The 17,656-nt window shown below is 46.0% G+C and overlaps 1 protein-coding gene across 9 annotated transcripts in view; it reads right to left on the minus strand.

Moving 5' to 3' along the window:
* The window catches only part of CFAP221 (cilia and flagella associated protein 221), a 108,661-nt gene extending 104,418 nt beyond the window's left edge, over window positions 1–4,243 (minus strand). For 2 of the 9 annotated variants that reach the window (XM_086718427.1, XM_086718425.1), the window contains exons 1-2: window positions 3,900–4,242; window positions 2,218–2,403 (exon numbers count right to left, since the gene is read on the minus strand). In XM_086718427.1, coding sequence (XP_086574553.1) covers window positions 2,218–2,356 — 139 coding nt within the window. In that variant the 5' untranslated portion in view covers window positions 2,357–2,403; window positions 3,900–4,242. Of the gene's footprint in view, window positions 1–2,217; window positions 2,404–3,778 lie in introns of those variants that run through there. The other 7 variants (XM_086718426.1, XM_086718423.1, XM_086718419.1 and 4 more) reach the window with 7 other exon arrangements.
* Window positions 4,244–17,656: the final 13,413 nt, after the last annotated feature.

Here is a 17,656-nt window from a genome sequence, read left to right on the forward strand (position 1 = left end):
AGACCACGGGGGAAGGGGAGGGGAAAAAAAGAATTACAGAGAGGGAGGGAGGCAAACCATAAGAGACTCTTAAATACAGAGAACAAACTGAGGGTTGATGGGGATGAAGGGGGGGGAGGGGAAATGGGTGATGGGCATTGAGGAGGGCACTTGTTGGGACGAGCACCGGGTGTTGTATGTAAGCGATGAATCACGGGAATCTACTCCCGAAAACAAGCGCACACTGTATGCTCTGTATGTTAGCCAACTTGACAATAAAATATATTAAAAAAAAAAAAAAAGCATCCAGGTCTACACAACTTTTCCCAGCTCTTCATTCAGGCAGGAACTGAGATGTGTAGGAGTCACTGGGAACCCACTACCCCATTGTCTCTGTGCCTTTAGCGCTGATGTCAGGCATTTGTTCGTAATCCTCACTCCAACCCTGCGCAGCAGGTATTATTTCCATTGTGCAGATGAAGGAGCTGAGGCTCAACAAGATTAAGCAACTTGCCCACGGCTGGTAGTTGAAAATCAAGCCCAGGTCTGATTCCAGCTGCTAGACTGCCTCCTTCAATACGAATGCACCATCCAATTTCTCACCAACGGTGACTTTTCACCTTTGGCTATATCCACACCCTGTGAGCCACAGATCCCCTACCCCGCTCCTTAGCCCAGTGTGATTCTTGTAAACATCTAGAGTGAGTGTGAAATGGTTGGTGTTCTTGCTCCTCACCAGGTGAGCTGAACACTGTCATCAGCTTTGGCCAAAGTGAAGGGCTGGAATGGGGTAAGGATGGTCTTTCTGGGGATAGATGATCTCTATCGGTTACCTGATCATTTTTTTAAGTATTAAAATGAACATTATTTGGTAATTTTTAAAAGATTTTATTTTTAAGTAATCTCTATACCCAAGGTGGGGCTCGAATTCACGACCCTGAGATCAAGATTCGCACGCTCCTCTGAGTGAGCCAGCCAGGTGCCCCATTTGAAAAACATTTTTTCAAGTTTATTTATTTATTTTTGAGAGAGAGAGAGAGAGAGAGAGCACACGCACATGAGCACGAGGGATGGGCAGGGAGAGAAGGGGAGAGAGAATCCCAGGCAGGCTCCACGCTCACCTTGGAGCCCAACATGGGGCTTGATCTCCCAACTGACCATGAGATCATGGCCTGAGCTAAAATCAAGAGTCAGAAGCCTCACCGACTGAGCCACCCAGGCACCCTTATTTGGTAAATTTTTTAGATGCTGGATATTTTGCTTTTGTTTTTAGAGCCACAAACAGGTGTAAAATAGGCATTGCTCTGCTAATACCCCCAGAAATAGTTGAGGATATTAATCTGCATTCAATAAGTTCTACGGTAATGAAAGAGCCACACCAAATTACTGCATTTCCAGCATTTGTGATGGGCCTTGCAAGATGAATTGGAAGCCAGCTAGTGTGATGGTAGAGAGCTGGACATTGGGCTACAACGACTGAACACCACCTCCCCACTCAGCTGTGCCGCCTTGGGGAATTCGTTTGACCTCTCTGATTGTCAGCTTTCCCAACAGTAAAATGAAAACAGAACGCTGATGTTGTGCAGAATGAGTGAGAATAACGTAGGCCGAATGATTAGTCTTCTACATAATCACTAGAGGATCTACCAGGCTTTCCACGTACATGGAATGGGAGAGATGTGCACGGAAAAAAGCAAGGGGGTATTAAGTGCATGTGGTCTTGAAGGAGCAGGAGTAATGGTGTGGCTGCAGCTGGGGGTGAGAGGTACAGAGCATGGTAGGCCTGGGGGGCGGGGCCGAGTAGGCAAGTTCACATCCACAGCAGAGGAGGCCAAATGCCAAGGGAAAGAATCGCAGCTCTATTCTGTATGCAAGGGAACCGCTGAGAGCATCTGAGCAGAACAGGGGCAGGGACAGCCGTGATTCCACAAAGGAAACTGACGGGGTGTGAAGGTCGGAAGGAGGAGAGCACTACAATATCCTAGTGACCTGCTGAGGCAGTGGGGACAGATAGGTAAGATATTTGAGGAAGTGGGAGCAGCAGAACTTGGTGACTCATGTACACCACAAGGACCTATCACGTGAGTGGATGGGCCTAAATAGAACCATTGTTCTTAATAATAAAACCTATTGTAAGCCTATAAGACAATATAGAGAGATCAGCACCAAAAATTTCTTTGTGCTTTCTGGACTTTGGATCCTCTGCGATCCAACTTACTTGATTAGATTCCAACTTACTTGATTCTAGAAGGTGATTAGGTACTGGAGTTCTTTTCTTAGGCTCCTCCACGAGGCTCCTCAAAAGGAGGGGAGATACGTTAGTAAATGGTTCTTTGGCACTGTTTAGTTCTCTGCTGGGGGTTTTCACCACTGCCATTTTATCATGAAAAATTGAGTCTCCTTTTTAGAGCCAAAGGTCACTTCCTGGGAAGAAAACAGTAGCAGTATGAGAAACCACGCACATTTTTTTTTTTTTCTCAATCTTTAACAAACGTACCTCTGTGACTGTGCGGTTAACTGTGGCCCAGGCCCTCCCTGCCTCCCTGCCTTTGCCGGCCACTCCATTCCCACACAGGGCTGTCCCATTAATCTGGCATCACATATCACACCCCAATCTCCTGCCGTCGCTCAAAACCCTTCGGTGGCCCTTAATTTTCAAGAGCTTTTCCCAAACTGTAGTCCTGAGATGCTTTGGACTCCTGAAGGGAAAAATAAAGGCACTCACAATCAAAAAAATCAGAAAATGTTGAAGTAAATAGTTAAACAGGCCTCTTCTGAGATTTCTCCAAATCAGTTTCTTAGCTGCATGTGACCATGAAACCCTTTAACATTTGGAGACACTATTTATAAGACACTGGCATTTTTGAACCACCTTCCTGGGCCCCTCTCTGGCGTGAAAAGGAGACAGGGTAGCCAATAGGCCCCCTCCACCACCAGGGGGTGCATTCCTAGGGGCTCTGTCCCAAGACCTAGGATCCCAGTTCATGTTGACCCTTTGTCAGACTTGCTTTTCCTTAGCATTCATTTTAAGTTCCACCCTCTTCATAAAGGCCACACTGACCCCAACACCCTTCAACATACTTTACAACTACTGCCTCTACTACTCATGAGGTATGAATGATTTATTGCCATGTACAAGCCTAGGCATCTTGGTATCTTCTACAGCTAAGTCTCTAAACTGGGGGTCCTTGGACAAGCAAGCTTGGGTGGGGGGGGGGGGGCTGCTCTGTGATGCCTCTGAGACTGAATGTAAAATCCGGTCTGGATCTTTATGTGCTTGCTTTTTTTTTTTTTTTTTTTTTTTCTGGAGAAGACTCATAGCTTTAGATTCTCCGGAGTCCACAACAGCAAGCAAAATACAGTGACTATACTGAAGCAGGTGTTTACCAATCATTTTCTGAAAATTTCTCCTTTCCCCTTACCCCCAGCCCCAACATCTCTGAAGATTCCCTACTCCTCAGCACAGCCTCTACCTCACCTGCTCCGTTCCCTTTCATCCCTTCAACACCTGCCTCAAAGTTCACTTTCCAGCCGCCTCTCCTTGGGGCCCCTCAAATTCCTCGCCTGTACTTCAGGCAGGAACAATGCCTAAACCGTTTTCAGGAGAGCTCTCCTATTCCAGTTCACTCACTCCAGGGTGAACTTGTCTCTTTTCACACAGCCCCATTCTTGGTCTCCTGGCCCCATCCTCTACCCGCAGGCCCTCTCATCCTAGCCAGACGCCTGCTCCCCCTCAGCGCCCCTTCACTCCATCTCCAGCTAGGGGTAGGGGTCGACCCCAGCCCCATGCACTACCCACATCCCCACTTAACCCTTTAGGTCCGACCTCTCCTCTGACCACCTGCCCGCGGTTCAGGCAGCCTCAGCAGCTCAGCGGCGGCCAAGGGGGCACCCCTACCCCCAGGTCCCAGGCCGCTCACACAGGAGGTGGTTCCGGGGCGGGATTCGGCCGGCGCCGGCGCCAGCCACCGTCGCCATGACAACTAGGACGCGCTCCCAGGGTCGGCGGCCGGAAGCGACCAAACTCTCCAGGGACGTGGGGGCGGGGCGGATACGGGCGGCAGGCGCTCGAGCTCCGGAGGCCGCTGGTGACTTCTGGGGACTCGAAGCAGTCTGTGCGGCCTGGGCAAGAACAGAGAGAACGACTTAGGAGGTGCGAGGGCAATGGATTTCCGAAGGGAAATGGGAAAGTCATAAAAGTATAAAAAAGTATAAACTGGAATCCTGCGAGAGCAGATGGCGGAGAGCGGCTGGCCTCCCAAGGGGCGGGGCCTCCTGAGCTCAGTGGGTGGAGCTTCCCGCCAGACATTCATTCACCCAATCACTTAATTCTTCAATATATTTTGTTTTCCGTTTTCTGTTATGGTAAATTTCAAACATATACGAAGGTAGGCAAATAGTATGATGAAGCTCAACACCCATCTGTAACAATGATCAAATCACGGCCAGTCTTTGTTTCCTCTATACCTTCCCCCTATTCCCTGTATTCTTTTGAAAATCTCAGGCATCATTTCATCCATAAATATTTCAGAATATACCTCCAAAAGATAAAAATTCTTAAAAAAAAAAAAAGAGTACAACCACAATGCCAGTACCTTAATAAGTTACAGTGATTTAACATCTTCACTTACCCAATACTCAATAGTTCCACAAATGACTTACATGTCGTGTTTAGAGTTGCCACTCTGAATCAGAATTCGAATAAAACCCACACGTTACAACAGACTGATATGTCTTTAGGTGTCTTTTAACCAACATGTTCTCCCTCCATTTCTTTTTGTTGTTGTTGCAACTTACTCACTGAAGAAACTGTTTGTGTTCTGATACTGGTATTTAGGAGTTATACACCATGAAGCTGGACCTGCCCCCCCTAGACCTCCCGCCCTGTCTACTCACCCTGCCCACCCATGGACATTATTCCATACACAGACAGCTTGGGCTTCTCTCTTCCCAGGAGTTGTCCTTGTCTCGTTTTTTCATTATATGACTTGACACTTGCGTGATATTATTTATGGCTTCATGTCGATAAGAAATTATAGCAGGAATCCAATAAGAATACCTGCCTTTCCCACACCCACATCACTTGTTGTGCTCTATGTGGTCCCCGCCTCCCCCACGCACACTCACACTGGGAATATTTACTTTTCCCATCATCCTATTTTCCAATCCCTCCCCCACTGCCATCATCACTGGTTAAAAATCTGCCCATCTTTCAAGACTGGTGCTAGCGATGGTATATTTTCTACCCTCCTTGAAGCCCTCTGAACCAGAAGGACTGTTTCCTTCCTCCGGGTTCCCACACACTTTCTTCTATCATCTTTTTTGGCACTTATCTTTTTATATGTTGCACCTCTTACTACTTGTGTGTCTTAAACTGTGAAATTCTTATCAGGAGGGGACTGTGCCTTATCTTTGGATCTCCCACAGCCCTTGACACAGATCTTTGTTTATGGTGATTATCCAGTAACTGTTGGCCAAGTGGATGAAAAAAATCTATCTGCTTATACGGTAGGTTGTTTTAGTTCTTTCTGTTTTGTTGCCCCAACAAAGTTGTAGATTTTAGAACAAGTACTGTGTTTCCCACAGTCCCAGACCTTTCTACTCCAGCTTAAATCATCAAATGCTTGTTTCCATATACTTTTTAGTGGGTCTTGGGTAAGACCCATTAAAATCCTTAGTTTTTTAAATTTTTTATTTTATTTTATTTTTTAACGTTTATTTATTTTTGAGACAGACAGAGCATGAACGGGGGAGGGACAGAGAGAGAGGGAGACACAGAATCCGAAACAGGCTCCAGGCTCTGAGCGGTCAGCACAGAGCCCGACGAGGGGCTCGAACTCACGGACCGTGAGATCATGACCTGAGCCAAAGTCGGATGCTTAACCGACCAAGCCACCCAGGTGCCCCTAGTTTTTTTAATTTTTAATTAAAAAAATCCTTATTTGTTTTTCCTTAGGTAAATTTGGCAATGTCCCTATTTCATATGTAAAGATAGACACAAACATAGATATATAGATATCGATATCGATATAAGATGTAGGTTCTCTGCACAGTTCACCAAAGTGCATATTATAGTGTAGTGGACATTTCTGGTTGTGTACTCCCACCTCCCAGCTTTGATCAGGCTTCTCCCCAGTCCCTGATCCCCAGATCCCCACTTCCAGCAGTAGATGCTGGTTAGTCTATGCTGGTCATGGAAACTTCTGTCCTCTTGCCCACCACTGATTTACTGTTGAGTATGTAACCCAATTCTGGCCACAGAGACATTAGGAAAAGGCTTCCGGGAAACTTCTGGAAAATACATAAACAGATAATGTTTCATAAATACAGTATCTTTCTCTTTCTGGACATTGTAGTATCCAGAAGTGATTCCTTGGAAATGCAGCAGCCATCAGAGGCCAGGAGGGGCCTGAGGGTGAAGGTGAAGCTGGTGAGAAGGATTAGCAGGGCAAGGAGACAGGAAGAAGATTCTGGACCTGCATGACATCATCTCACCTCTGCTTGTCTGGTGCCCGCATCCCATTATCTCCTTTCAACTGAAATTGTTCTGACATACAATGATTTCTAGGCACTCACCACTCAAAGCGTGCACTTTAGCACAGGAACCTGTTGGAAATGCAGAATTTCAGGTCACCCAGACCTACTGAATCAGAACCTAAATATAAATAACATCCCCCAGGGGCACCTGGGTGGCTCAGTCGGTTAAGCGTCTGACTTCAGCTCAGGTCACGATCTCGCGGTCTGTGAGTTCGAGCCCCGCGTCGGGCTCTGGGCTGATGGCCCAGAGGCTGGAGCCTGCTTCCGATTCTGTGTCTCCCTCTCTCTCTGCCCCTCCCCCATTCATGCTCTGTCTCTCTCTGTCTCAAAAATAAATAAACGTTTAAAAAAAAATTTTAATAAATAACATCCCCCAGAGATTCACAGACACATTTTAAAGTTTGAGAATCACTAAACCAATGACCTACAATTACCGCTGTTTTCCACGATCAATTATTTAACTAATTCATTTATGTATTTCACATTTATTTCACTGAGAGTTTGCAGTGAGCAGAATACAAAGGTATCCCAATCTCTGCCAAACTAAGTCAATGAAATGAGTGTAATAACAGACACAGAAGCTATAAACAATAAGCTTCAGAAGCACAGGGAACAGCTCATTTCCTTCCTTAAAACTCATCTGTGGCTTCATATTGTACGGAAAAGAAAATGCAAAACCCTTAACATAACTTTCAAGGCTTGGCAGAACCTTACTTCTGGCCTTTTCTCTCCTCCTTCTCTCACCACACCCCACGGTGCATCCCCTGGTGTGCTGGGTTAGAGCTGGCTGAAAATTCTGACACTCCTCTCATGGAGAGGTGGGGTCCCTGGGCCCTGCCCATGAATCTAGGTAGGTCTGTGACTGCTTTAACCTCCCAGTCCAAGCCTGCCTGAATTTGGGACTGCAACATTTGTAGGAAATAATAAAATGGTGGTTGTTTCAAGCATGCAAGCTTTGGGATAGATATAACTGCAGCGATAAATAACCAGAAACTCGGCCAGTTCCTACTCAGCCTAAGGATCCCTTCTTTATTTTTTTTTAAATTTTTTTTTTCAACGTTTTTATTTATTTCTGGGACAGAGAGAGACAGAGCATGAACGGGGGAGGGGCAGAGAGAGAGGGAGACACAGAATCGGAAACAGGCTCCAGGCTCCGAGCCATCAGCCCAGAGCCTGATGCGGGGCTCGAACTCAAGGACCGCGAGATCGTGACCTGGCTGTAGTCGGACGCTTAACCGACTGCGCCACCCAGGCGCCCCAGGATCCCTTCTTTAGAGGGGCGTTTCCTGGCTTCCTTTTCTAAATCAGGCCCTATCCCAACCCCACCACCCTCTCTCCCAGCACTGGGTGCTCTCCCTTCAATGCACTTACTGCAGCGTGTGATTCTAGACCAATGGGCTTACCTCTCTGATGTCTGTCTTCCTGATGTCTACCTCTTCTAAAGTCAGCTGATGGCCTGACTTGTTCACTACTGTATACTTATCACCTTGCACTCTGCCTGGCACATGGGAGGACCTCCAAAATATTTGTAGGATCAGGTCATTAATGAGTCATGCCAACAGAGATCTAAATTTCTACATACGTATACATATATTGTATGTATATGTACATGCATATGTATATATTTTTGGAATATTTATATATTTGGAATATATATATATTTATATATATTTGGAATATGAATGATATACAGTTCAAAATACCCACATAATGCCTGGACTTCCTCACAACATGGCCACTGGATTCCAAGGACAAGTGTCCCAGGACAGAGCCAGGCATATGCTAGCCGTATGACCTAACCTTGAAAGTTGCACAGTTCTACTTTCACCTCATTCTACCCATTGAGGCCATTCTCAAAGACCCACTCTTTTATAAGAGGGAACATAGACTTGTAGGGGCCAAGGGCAGGCCACTCCAAGATGGGCCACTTTGTCAGGAAGATTATTTTGAATTAAAAAGCAATCATGGGGCCCCTGGGTGGCTCAGTCAGTTAAGCATCCTACTTTGGCTCAGGTCATGATCTCACAGTTCACAAGTTCGAGCCCCGGGTCTGGCTCTGTGCTGACAGCTCGGAGCCTGGAGCCTGCTTTGGATTCTGTGTCTCCCTCTCTCTCTACCCCTCCCCGGCTCTCTCTGTCTCTCTCAAAAATAAAGAAACATTAAAAAAAAATTTTTTTAAGCAATCAAGGGGCACTTGGGTGGCTCAGAGGGTTAAGTGGCTCAGTTCATGATCTCACTATTCATGGGATCGAGCCCCGAGTTGGACTGTGCACTGGCAGCCCAGAACCTGCTTGGGATTCTCTCTCTCTCCCTCCTTCCCTCTCTCTGTTTCTCCCTCTGCCCTTCCCCTGCTTGTGCACCACATGCACTCTCTCTCTCAAAATAAATAAATAAACATTTAAAAACATCAACAAATAAAAAGAAATCAATACCCAGAAGATTCAGGAAAAGTTCTTTATCTCCCCCTCAGCTCCCTGAAAAGAATGTAGCTAAAGGAATTGCTCTAGGAAGGGAGCTATCACTAAACACAACTACCTTATATTATGAACTGGGTACGACAGACAGGGAGGGACCCAGCAAGGCCTGTTTGATCAAAGTTGTCTATGCCCCCCTGTTTCTGAGGGGCCCAGCAAATGTTTGTTTACAGCAAACATTTATTCTTTTTCATCTTCCTATGAATTCATTTTCTTCCCTTTGAAGTCCCAGACCCCTATCCCCTCCTCCTTAGTTCATAATGACATACATAACTTATTTTGCCTGTCTTTGGAATTTCTTGTCTGTCTGGATTCCCTGAATGTATGTCATTAAGTTTTATTTTCCCCTTTTAATCTGTCTCATGCCCATTTGATTCTTAGTCCAGCTAGTAGGACCTCAGCAGGCAGAGTAAATGCTTCCTCCCTAGCACACTCCACCTCTCAATAGAAAAGTGTCAACATCTTTGGGGTGATGGTGGGGTTGTCCGGAGCTCACAGCCAAGAAAGAATTCTTGAAGACATCTTTGGTGCAAAAACATGACTTTATTAAAGCATGGGGACAGGACCCATGGGCAGAAAGAGCTGCACTGGGGTCATGACGAGTGACTAGTTATATACTATGAAGTTGGGGAGGTAAAGTCGAATGGGAGTCCTCCAGAGGGACTTTGGTATGCTAAAGAGGAGAGGAGGAAGGGGCAAGAGAACCACCTGCAAACAGAGTCTGAACCACGCATTCGTCCACCCTGAAGGACACTCTGTCTCTGGATTCTCTATCACATAAGCCAGCACCCAGCCTTATTGCTACGTCAGCCAGTTTGAGTTGGTTTGTCCATTGTCTGCAGCCAAATGCACCTTAACTTGTATATCCAGACGATTTAATTGTACTGATTTTTTTTCAACCTCATACTGCTGAAAGATGGGTATTATTTGGCCCATTACGCAGATGAGGAAATTGAGGCCTGGAGGGTTAAAGTGACTGCCTGATAGCACATGGCTAATTGATGAGTAAGTCAGGATTTGAATCCAGGTTTGTTTGTTGCCAGCATTCTTTTCTGAATGCCAGGCCAAATTGCCTAATCAGGCCGAAATGTGGGGAGCCTCTGGGAGGTCGGGGCATACCTCATCATTTTTTGCTCCATCCGGAGAAGATAAGGCCTTGGGAACACTGGCAACATTGTCTTTCAGATTTGGTTTTATTTGCCCTTTTTTTATTTGATCTGTTTTAACAAATATATTTCATAGAAATATTTAAAAGGATGCTGACAGGGGCGCCTGGGTGGCTCAGTCGGTTAAGCATCTGACTTTGGCTCAGGTCGTGATCTCACAGTTCGTGAGTTCGAGCCCCACATTGGGCTGTGTGCTGACGGCTCGGAGCCTGGAGATTGCTTTGGATTCTGTGTCTCCTTCTCTCTCTGCCCCTCCCCCACTTGTGCTCTGTCTCTCTCTGTCTATCAAAAATAAATAATAAAAATGTAAAAAAAAATTAAATAAATAAATAAATAAATAAAATAAAAGGATGCTGACAAATGGAGGCAGAAAATAAGAAAAGTAAAGGGAAAACTGCTTTCCTGAGAAAGCCAGCCCACATTTCCAGAGTGTAAACAGTGAGCCTGGACCATAAAAACCTCATTAAAATGTCAGTGTTATACCTTTGTACTTCAGCACTGAATGGGAAATCATGCTTGCCCCATTATTTATGGCTCATCAATAATACATTAGCTCGGCTCCAGAAAAGCTCACATTCAAGAGAGGACAGACCTCTTTGTTTGGTTTATTGAACAGCTGAAGGGGCAGAGCAAGTTCATGTCATCGGTGTGTTCATTTGGTGAAGGCCCCCGACCTCCAGGGACAGCCAGCTCCTCAGTCCTTCACAATGTCCTCCTCATCCCCTACCCCTAGTCCCTTCTGCTCACATATCACTTTCCCAGGGAGACTTCCTTAAGTGTATGCCAGGGGAAATTGTTACAAGTGACAGAAAGGGATTAGTGACAGAATGGATTCAAAAGTAAAACAAAGGTTAAAAACATATCTACCTGTCTATCTTCTGTCAAGAGAGGCTTTAGTCACAGTCGCCTCTAGGTGCCAGAGGATGGGGTTAGGATTTTGTCTTTCTTTGTCTCTGGGTTCTCCACTCAATGTTGACTTCATTTCCAGCCAAAATGGCTTCATGATATGGGAGGGCCGCCATCTTGCTACTGGCTTGAGTATAATGCTAATGCCTAGGTTTGGTGGCACCACTCTTATTGGCCCAACATGAGTCAAGAAGGTGAGGGAGTATGAAGCAAGCTGAAACCCTGCAAACCACCCCCTCCACCACCACCACCAGGTGGGATATGTGTGACATGCCTCAGGCACTCCTAGCTATGGAAGAACAAGAGAAAAGAAAGAAAACAAATGGTTAACTGATAGAGACCACAGTCAGGAAGGACACTAGTCTCCAATTAGTTTAAAATGTCTTAGTAAATGACAAGAAAAAGGCAATCTTATCAATAGTCTAATCTCCAAAAACCTATAGGTTTCCTGGAGCCCCAACATCACCCCTCGATAGTGATGTGGGGAAAGAAGGCAAGAAGGAAATGGCAGGGAAAATTAAATTTCCTCATAACCTGCAGCCCGTTGACAAATACTGGAGGCAAATACAGAGTATAACATTTCTCCAGGAACCTTCTACTGTGCTAATGTTAATGACCTCCTAGAGGGAAAACAACCTTAGCTTGACCATAGCAAGGCCTCAAATAGCTTAAGAGTCCTCTTTAGCATCTCAAAGCCCTCTGGAGGCTTGCCAGTTGACTTTACCTCTCCAACTTCATAGTATATAACTATATAACCAGTGCAGGTCTTTCTGCCCATGGGTCCTATCCCTGTGCTTTAATAAAATCACCTTTTTGCACCAAAGAGGTCTCCAGAATTCTTTCTTGGTCGGCAGCTCCAAACCCCCATCACTCCAAAACCCCATCAATGAGCCCAACCCTGAAAGCAGTCATTGTGGTTAGTTGCTGGTGGTGCCTCTCCTTGCCGAGGTCTGGGTCAGATGCTCACCTCTGGGCTGCTGTTGATGGAAGTCCCACCCAAGCCACAAGGTCTGAGAGTAGGGGAGGGGAAGGGAGATCCTTATACCAGAAGAAGAGGGATTAGAGGCTGGCCAGATACAGCAGATGTCGGGTAGGTTGAACCTCATAAAATGATCGATATTCAAATATATTTTACGTGCAAGAATGGTGACTGATATGGCTCAACCTCATACATTAACCCACGAGGCTTGGTTCGGTCCTTAGTACATGCTCCCACAGAATGTATCACAGTTCACAGTACCATCCACTGTAGACTCTGGAGTTGCTCACTTCAGCTGACCGACTGGTTTGTGAACTGTGTGGTTATGCAGGCCTCTCAAGTCTTGACCACCAGCCTCCATCATCTTGCCAGCGCCCCCCCCCCCCCCCCCCCCCGCCCAGGAGGGGTTGCAACTGAGTACCACAGGCTTTGTGTACAGGGTTGAGGTCGCCACACAGGCAATTTCCCCAGGCTTCTATCATTCTGGCACAGCCACCTGGAACAGAGTAGGAGCTCAATGAATATTCATCGAATGAATGTACTTAATTAGTTCTCCAACAAGTGTTTGTTGCTTTTGGAAAAATGCAAAAACAAAACAAAGCAAAACAAAACAAAACAAAACCAACTTAATTTCTTGTTGGAGAAGTAATTTAAAATAAAATCTCCAGCCAACCGGGTGAACCGTCTCCCCCAAATGAAGAAAAGAATGAATCAGTTTTATTGTTTAAAAAATTTTTTTAATGTTTGTTTATTTTTGAGAGACAGAGAGAGACAGAGTGTGAGCGAGGGAGGGGCAGAGAGAGAGAAAGACAGAGAACCTGAGGAGGCTCCAGGCCCTGAGCCGTCAGCACAGAGCCCTACGCAGGGCTCGAACTCACAAGCAGCAAGATCATGACCTGAGCCAAAGTCGGACACTCAACCGACTGAGCCACCCAGGCCCCCCAATCAATTTTATTGTTAAGCATTAGACCAGACTTTGATGCACGTCGCTGAGAATCCCCAAAACAGATGCCAAAGACAAATAAGAAATCTTACCGTTGTATGGAGCCCAGGCAGATACAATTCATTACACGCAACTTAATTGTCTTTATCCAAAGGAAAAATAAAACTTCTCATATTTTTTTGACAAACAGGAAATTACAGCTTGGAGCCAAATGCCTGAGCCAACCTCCATGGTGACAGCCGGGGCACCATCATGCCTTGATGTCCACATTTCACGGAGATGTATCCACGGCCTTCAAGAAAGGCATTTCTGGGATGCAAAACTGGCAATAGGTTTATTTCACTTTTAAAAAGATTTACATACATCTAGAAGAGATGGAGATTTCTAATTATAAGGTTTCTAAAGGAAATGCTAAGATATGGGAGAGGAGAAAAGATCTCTTCCGCTTGGGGCTCCAGGGAAGTTTCTAAATTTAATTTTTGGAGGATTGTATTGTAGGGGAGGGAAAAATCTTTTACCCCCTACCTTCCCAGGTTCAATGGCTGAAGCTTGCAAATCAATCTGATAAAAGACAGCCGTAACAGGGGCAAAAGCAGATGAGCTGGAGTTTCACAAGGAAATGAGATTCAGGAAGGTGGCCAGATGATTGAAGTGTATATACCATTTTAGGCTAAACAAAGGAAAAGGGGGTTGGGGACTTCTGGGCTGGGGGGGGGCGAGTTATGAGAAGGGGAGGGGAGCAAATGCATGGTAAATAAGGTTTGTCTTCTTATGTGGACAAAAGTCTTTTAGGTGATAAGAGTTGTCTCGGGGATAGCTCTTTTCCCGGTCTGGAGACTTTTTTACAAATGTAAATTTCCTTTACAAAAAAGCACGTTTATACTTTATTATTAGGTAGTGGGAGGTGGGGTAAAGAGCTTTTCCTGTAGCTGCTAGTTGTCAATTGCTTTTGGCTCAAAATAACCCTTAGACTGAGATGCCTGGGTGGCTCAGTCATTTAAGCATGTGGTTCCTGAGGTCAAGCCCAGCGCTGGGCTGTGCACTGACAGTGTGGAGCTTGCTTGGGATTCTCTGCCTCTCTCTCTCTTTCTCAAAAATAAATAAATAAACATTAAAAAAAAATCCTCACACATATTTCGGTGCCCTTCAGTTTTTACCCTTACATTCTGGGGTAATAAGAATATCTGTATGAAATCAATGGAGAACAAGTTAGTTACCCTAGAACCAAATGCAGGACCTTCCATCCCCAGGGTAACTTCTTTATTTATTTTTTTTATTTTTTTTAATGTTTATTTATTTTTGAGAGAGACAGAGCGCCAGGGGGGAGGGGCAGAGAGAGAAGGAGACACAGAATCGGAAGCAGGCTCCAGGCTCTGAACTGTCAGTGCAGAACTTGACACTGGGCTCGAACTCAGGAACTGTGAGATTATGACCTGAGCTGAAGTCGGACACTTACCCAGCTGAGCCACTCAGGCGCCCCAGGGTAACCTCTAATTACTGTTAAGAGAACATGAACCTCCAGTGTTTGGGGTGGTCATGACTTACGTGTGTATGCCCCACTCTACCGGCAGGGGTACTAGGAGAAAAGGATTAGAATCGAGAAAGTCATCAGAATCAAAGAGAGGACCCCTGTCATGGGGGCTGTAATGAAGTTTCAAGGGTTTATAGCATGGTATTTCCCCACAGTCCCCATAATGGTATTTATGGTCTCACACACTCTTCCAAAATCTTCTCATTCCTCCATAAAGAGGTTGAGTCTGTGCTGTCTTCCCTTGAACCTGGGCACGCTTTTGTGGTTGTCTGGATGTCAAGAGTGAGCCCTCTTGCTCAACTAGACCGCAACGGTTATAACCAGAAATAGACAAGACCCCTTAACTCAGCTCTAACTAAAACCCATTGTGCTTATTCCTTATCACACTTTCTTGAGGCTTTGACAAAGACATTTTGCAATAACTGGAACATTCCAACCACCAGTCTAGAGCAACCGAATGCCTAGAAGACCACACCACATATCCCTTTCCCCTCCTGTGATCCTGTGCTGAGCACATACTGACCCCCATCTCTCACACACAAGCCCCCATCTCTCTCTGTAAAACTCTAGTATCCATCTTTCGGGCTAAGAGGTTGGTTGGTAAGGCATAAGCTTGCCACCTCCCCCTGCTGCTGGCACCCAAAATAAACTTATTTTCCTTTCTCTTTCCAAGCCCTAGTCTCTGGAGTTATTGGCTTGTCTTGCCACAGGTTTATCTGAGTTTGTTCAGCAAAGGTGTTGGCCAACTCAGCCAGGAGCTGTGCTTTCCAGGCCCCTGGGGATCCCACTGGGACAACCAGCTGGTCCCAGCAGAATGGTGGGGCTCATTTATTCCTTTCCTCAGTTAACAATTATGAAAATTGGTAACATGGACCGTAGAAAGCCGCAGCAGTAGCACTGTGTGATTTCCAGGGCTCGCTCATCAATTACAACACAGTTTCCTGTGTTGCTCTTTCTTGGGATGCACACCTTTAGGATCCTGAGACGCTACCTGAAGCTGCCTGTCCCTGAGACCACTCTGTGTGAAGAAAAAAAATCCAGAGTTTCAGTACCAGCAAGCCTACCTCCCAAATGTGTGATCTTGAGCTACAGTCTCATCATATCTGTTTCTTCATCTGTTAAATGGGTATAATGATATTTCCAAGTGGGGTTGATGCTGTTTGAAGTGTTGGGGTTTGGAGCCAATGGCCAAGAAGGAATTGAGACATTTTTGGTTCAAAAAGGTGGTTTCATTATTTTTTTATGTGTTTATTTTTGAAAGAGAGAGAGAGAGTAAGCATGAGCGGGGAGGGGCAAAGGCAGAGGGAGACACAGAATTCGAAGCAGGCTCCAGGCTCCGAGCTGCGAGTCAGCACAGAGCCCGTCGTGGGGCTCAAACTCACAGACCATGAGATCATGACCTCAGCCAAAGTCGGACACTCAACCGACTGAGCCACCCAGGCGCCCCCAAAAAGGTGGTTTCATTAAAGCAAAGCACGGGGACAGGACCCGTGGAAAGAAAGAGCTGCACTTGCGTTGTGAGGAGTGACTGATTATATAAGATGTTCTATCCTATGGAGGGGAGGGTGATGCTACGGCTCCAGGAAATTGAGTCTATAGGTTTCTGGAGATTGCTTTTTTTTGTTGTTGTAAATCATTAAGACAATTGCAAACTGTGGAGAGTCACGTCCTGCAAGCCCGTGATCTCTGTCAGTTAACCACTTGTTTTTCATTTTCCTTTGTTCTTGGGCAGCCAGGAGCGCCTGAGGAATGTCACACATACCCCCCTTGGAGGGAGTTTGTGGGGGTGGGGGTGTTAACTTGTGTTTTACCCTCAGCTTGCCTTTGTTCCCTCATCAGGATTTTTCTGTTTTGCCTCATCCCTCCCAAACCCGTTTTCTACATTTTCCATCCAGCAGGTAAACTATATGAATAGTTTCTTTCTCCCGTCTGTCCGCCTTGTCTCTGGCATTGGGTTGTGTTCAACCAATGGAAAACATCTCCAGGAGATCTGGGGACGGGAGAGGAGGGGTCAGGGCATTTATCTGACCTCCTGACCCCTTTGCCAGGGCCACGGTTTTGACAGTGGCTGCATTGCTCCATGCATTGCTCACCCTATGGGTGAGTCTAGAACAGCTCTCGCCAGCTTCGGGGACACTGTTTTCTCTCCTTGCCCCTTGTTATAGAAAACGTTATCTGACAGTTATTAAAATGGTAAGGAAGAATTCATTCAAGACTTACTATAGTGGTATTGCAAGAAGGGAGAGAGACCGAGCCCAACTTGGAAAAAGCAAGAACAAGTGGGGATTTATGGCCAAGGAGCACAGTGAGGGGGCAGTGGATGGAAGATCCCTAAGAGGAGATACCAAGGTGGGGGTGGGGATTGTTGCTAACAGGATTTAACAGGATTCTTGCTGAAGGCAGGCAGGGATTGAGACATCAGAGGCGGGAATGAGGGACTTGATTAGATATCAAGTTTGGTCAGCCATCAAGAGTTGGAAGGATTCTCACTAAGCTGAAGACGGCCAGACTCTTGCTAAGACTGGGCTGGGCAGGCCAGAGACAGAGGGCACCAAAGTCAAGTCCTAGTCAAGAAACAGGCCCTGAGGAGCTGAGCTCAAGTTTCCTCAAGGAGAGAGTCTTTGCCATTCTTTTGGCCCACTGTTGTTGGTCCCTGGAACCTTATTGTCCCTCATCGGTGCCCTTTAACTTGCCCACACCTCTGCTCCTTTAATGGTTCTTTCGTTAAATTCGGCTGACTTTCGTCAGTGAAACTTTTTGAGCCAAGGGTTCTCCCTCTCCTGCCAGACCTCCTACTGGGCCTGCCTGCCCCATGGGGTTTTGAGGGTCAAACAAGATGATACATGCAAAAGCACGGTAAGGAAGTCATCTTTTTAAAAATATTTTTTTAGGGGTGCCTGGGTGGCGCAGTCGGTTAAGCGTCCGACTTCAGCCAGGTCACGATCTCGCGGTCCGTGAGTTCGAGCCCCGCGTCGGGCTCTGGGCTGATGGCTCGGAGCCTGGAGCCTGCTTCCGATTCTGTGTCTCCCTCTCTCTCTGCCCCTCCCCCGTTCATGCTCTGTCTCTCTCTGTCTCAAAAATAAATAAACAACGTTAAAAAATTATTTTTAATAAAAAAAATATATATATATATTTTTTTAA

This window comes from Puma concolor, chromosome C1, assembly GCF_028749965.1.
Source record: "Puma concolor isolate L17-30 chromosome C1, mPumCon1.1.hap2, whole genome shotgun sequence".
NCBI classification, from domain to species: Eukaryota; Metazoa; Chordata; class Mammalia; order Carnivora; family Felidae; genus Puma; species Puma concolor.